Below are 3,688 nucleotides of genomic sequence, written 5' to 3' on the forward strand. Positions count from 1 at the left end.
GTCATTTTCAATTTTGTATAATTTTTTTGAATGTTTTTAGTCCACAAATAAATCAACTATTATGTCGCCTAGATGCCTTGCCTTATAATTACGTACGATTTATCGCCTATTACATGATTACACGTGTGACTTTGGCAAGAATACCATAGTTACCAACATATACATAATCTTGCAGCCGATATGGTCATCTAATTTATTCTTGGCTTGAAAACACTTCAGGTGCAATTTAATAAGGATGAAATTCTCCACCAAGCTTCAATAATCTGTACAATTTAATAAGAACTCTGATTTGTACAAGGTCCAACGCGTTTGCAAAGATTTACAAAACCAGCTATCCGGTCCAGGCGGCAAGATTCATGCGGGGAATTATTGGTGATTTGCAGTTAACGCGAGGATTTCTAAACAATAATAAATAAAAAAAAAAATTATATCAATTTATCAATGGTTGGATACATCGATGCAGGTTAAGCCATTACGTGGGAGAAGGATGGCGGAAAACCAGTGGTTGCACTTTCACTATATTATCAGCATTATCACAAATTATGGCAGCCAAACTCATTTTTCGAATTTCTTGTAGTTGAGCTGAAAAATCACAATACAGAAATAGTATTAGGCACAGTAGGTTAAGAATACCACCACAAAGAAAGTGGTAAACGTAAGACTTCACACCTGGTGTAAAGGAGTAGGGCTGTCCACCGTGTTCGTAAAAGAAACGATCGCCCTCTTTCGAACGGGCAAATTGTTCAGCAATTATACATGAAAAGACGGGGCCGAGCATTGAGCTAGGCAAGTGATGTTCAACCAGACCACCAATATAAAGATCGATGTCGTCGACTGAGCGATAAACTGAAGCCAAACGGTTTACTACCGAGCGATCCATTATTTTCAAAAGCTCTTGAAAACTCGTAACAGGTGGCAAACCACAGACTTGACGATAGGTATTGTAGCCAGGCAACCCATGGTCCCGACCCCGCCAGAGGTTAATGGAAATAAGATCTAATCCAAAATCCCTCTTGGGTCTGTCAAAAACGTTGCACACAAAACAATTGTTACATCTGTTTTCTCAAATAATTAAGATTTCTAATACCTTTGAAAAAGATGATTCGTTAGATCTTCTGATACCCATTCGTCCATGTTTTGAGGCCACTGATCAATCATACCACGCAAGACAGCATCCAACTGGCCAGATTGGCGAAGTAAATGGGGGTTGTTAAACCAATTCCGCATTAACTCCACACGGACTTTACCGTCTTCTTCCACGAGGCTATTCAGGATAAGACGTACAAATTAGACGGTGATTTAAACTTTGAATTAATCCATATTGTATACTTGATTGATCCCTGAATGAGTGAGTGACCCATGCGGAAAGCAGCAGCGGCAAACTCGTTAGTGATTGATGGATTAACATTTTCGTCGTAACTTGATGAATAACCAGAACTTTGAGGAGTCAAACCGTAGATTTCCATCGTCTGGCGGCCGAGTATCGATGGGAGAAATTCGTTGTAGGTGATGTGCTGCATTAAAGCGCCAATAATTCGTCGAGTCTCCTGATAAATAATTTCATCACTCCAGTGAGGATTAATCGCATTCAGTGCAGTAGCAATGTAATTGTGTTGACGCAGAAAGATGATGTGTAAGCTGGTTAGCGTCATAATTTGATTAACGCGTGTATCTCCTGAAAAAAGACCAGAAATTATGTAAAGAAGTGTAAAAATATTTATAATAGATTCCCACTTACCTGCTACAAAACAACCGGTGTCCCTAGTTAGACCGACGCAATTTTTGCCTTGGAAGTCTTGTAATGGGTATTGACGACCCTCGATGAAGGAGGTTTTCATGAGGCCTCCGACAAACTGACGCAAGTTCGCAGCAATGACAGGTGATGGCCCGTACACATGAGATGCGTCAATAAAATGAGTAAGCTGGTTCATTTGATCTGCATAACCCATTCGGCATTCAGTGCGAGGAGTAATCATGGAACGAACGAAGTTCAGGCATCGAATGCCTCTTGGGCCGTAGAAAGGATCATTCACTGGAATGTCGATTGGGAAACAATGAGGATGTCGCAGTTCTGAAGGAAGGACTCCACCCTCTGGAGTGCAGCATTCAATGTTCGATTGGTTGGCTAAAAGTATAAAACAAAGATGTTTAAAAAATAAGTTTAACTGCTTTACTTGCTTTTTATTTATTCATTTTGTTATACCTGTCTGAAAGACTGGTACTTGAACCATATCGTGATCGATGAATTGACCCCATTGCATTAGCATATGTGTCATATCGACAGCTGGGTGGTTCTCGTCTTTAACTACGGTTGTTCTTACAACACGAACGTTTGGAAGCTCTTTGCTCGATTTCCTGATTTTGGGATCCCAAATACCTACTTGTAACAAAGAAAAAAGGAAGGAAAAGAAATAGATTACGTATCAAATAACTTTCTGAACAACGCAAAATTTTGAGAATGAAAATGACAAATTAATGTCGTTTTTATCGATGACTTGCCGTCATCGTATTCTGGTGGAGCAAGACGGTCGAGCGACGTCAAAGCGCTACCCCAAGAAGGACGTCGTAGGTTATTGCATGTTCCATCAAAAGACCGATATTTTTGGCGCAAGAAACAGGTTGGGAGCAAGGGACATGTGTCTTCGAGAAAACTTAGTCGTGTATCGATCGCTTGCAGTGCAAAACCAGCTCGTTCCGGTGAAAGCGCCAATCTTCAATCACAATATAATATAATTAAACAGACAAACATTTTCCTAGAACATTGAACAGAAAGTACTTCTCTTGCAAACGACGGGTAGCACTCACTACCAACAGTGCCTTTTGACTCTGAGAGCGGGTTGTTTCGAAAGGAGCAACACTGACTGAATGAGTCCTGGCCATTGAATTTTCGTGCATAACAATTTCGTTACGACCGAGAATTTCCTCAATCTATTTTTTTTTTTAGTTTTTAAAGCTGAAGGGAAATTATATCCTTGGCAAAAAATTTAAAAGATGATCCCATTTTCTTACAATAGTGAGGTAACTCAAATCGGAGCGAGCAGCACGAGCAGTTAATTCCAAAAGTATTGGAGAAATAGACTGGACAGGCGGGAGCAATTCTTCTTTCCCCGTTTCCTTCGATACGGTGGCTACGTGACACATTACGGGAGTAAATTAGAACAGAAATTTTAAGTCAACAAATTTTATGGCCAACTTACGTTTTATGTGAGCTACGTCTGGACAGCAGAGCCCAACATAACCTTCCGAATTAAAACAAGGTTTTGGTGGCAAGGCTTGCAATTCATTATACCAAATGGAGCACTGAATAGCTGATTTACAGACATACGGCTTTTCACAAGCATTAGAAGCCAAGAAACTTATTGAGTTGTCACTGGGAGGAAGAGCTTGTATAGCATGGGATAACATCAGGAAAACCCACCACATATTAAGGAAATTAATAGTCCGTTGTAAAGCCTTCGTAGAAAATTGCTCCAGACTAGAAGAGGTAAAGGGGTGCTCAAGTATGAACCAATCTACAAAAGCTTTTGTTTGTAAGAAATTAAAGACGTCGGTAAAGAAGAAATTTGCTTAAGTACTGTACTGTCTGAAAAATTCAGGATGACTGCATGTTATCATGGCGTAGCTATCGAAGATCTACTTATACTGTCCATGCTGATGAATCACCAAAAAGAAAGCGATCATTGTGAAG

The 3,688-nt window shown here is 39.9% G+C and overlaps 1 protein-coding gene across 1 annotated transcript; it reads right to left on the reverse strand.

Moving 5' to 3' along the window:
- Positions 1-29: 29 nt before the first annotated feature.
- LOC116929580 (chorion peroxidase) lies at positions 30-3,128 on the reverse strand. The gene is made up of 10 exons (XM_045178534.1): positions 3,010-3,128; positions 2,777-2,953; positions 2,500-2,711; positions 2,204-2,377; positions 1,739-2,125; positions 1,330-1,675; positions 1,088-1,264; positions 670-1,019; positions 477-582; positions 30-398 (listed from the first exon to the last, which is right to left on the reverse strand). The coding sequence occupies exons 2-10, from the start codon at positions 2,893-2,895 to the stop codon at positions 332-334; spliced, it is 1,938 nt and encodes a 645-aa protein (XP_045034469.1). The 5' UTR covers positions 2,896-2,953; positions 3,010-3,128; the 3' UTR covers positions 30-331.
- Between the last annotated feature and the right edge of the window lie 560 nt (positions 3,129-3,688).

The sequence above is a fragment of the Daphnia magna genome, linkage group LG8, assembly GCF_020631705.1.
Source record: "Daphnia magna isolate NIES linkage group LG8, ASM2063170v1.1, whole genome shotgun sequence".
NCBI classification, from domain to species: Eukaryota; Metazoa; Arthropoda; class Branchiopoda; order Diplostraca; family Daphniidae; genus Daphnia; species Daphnia magna.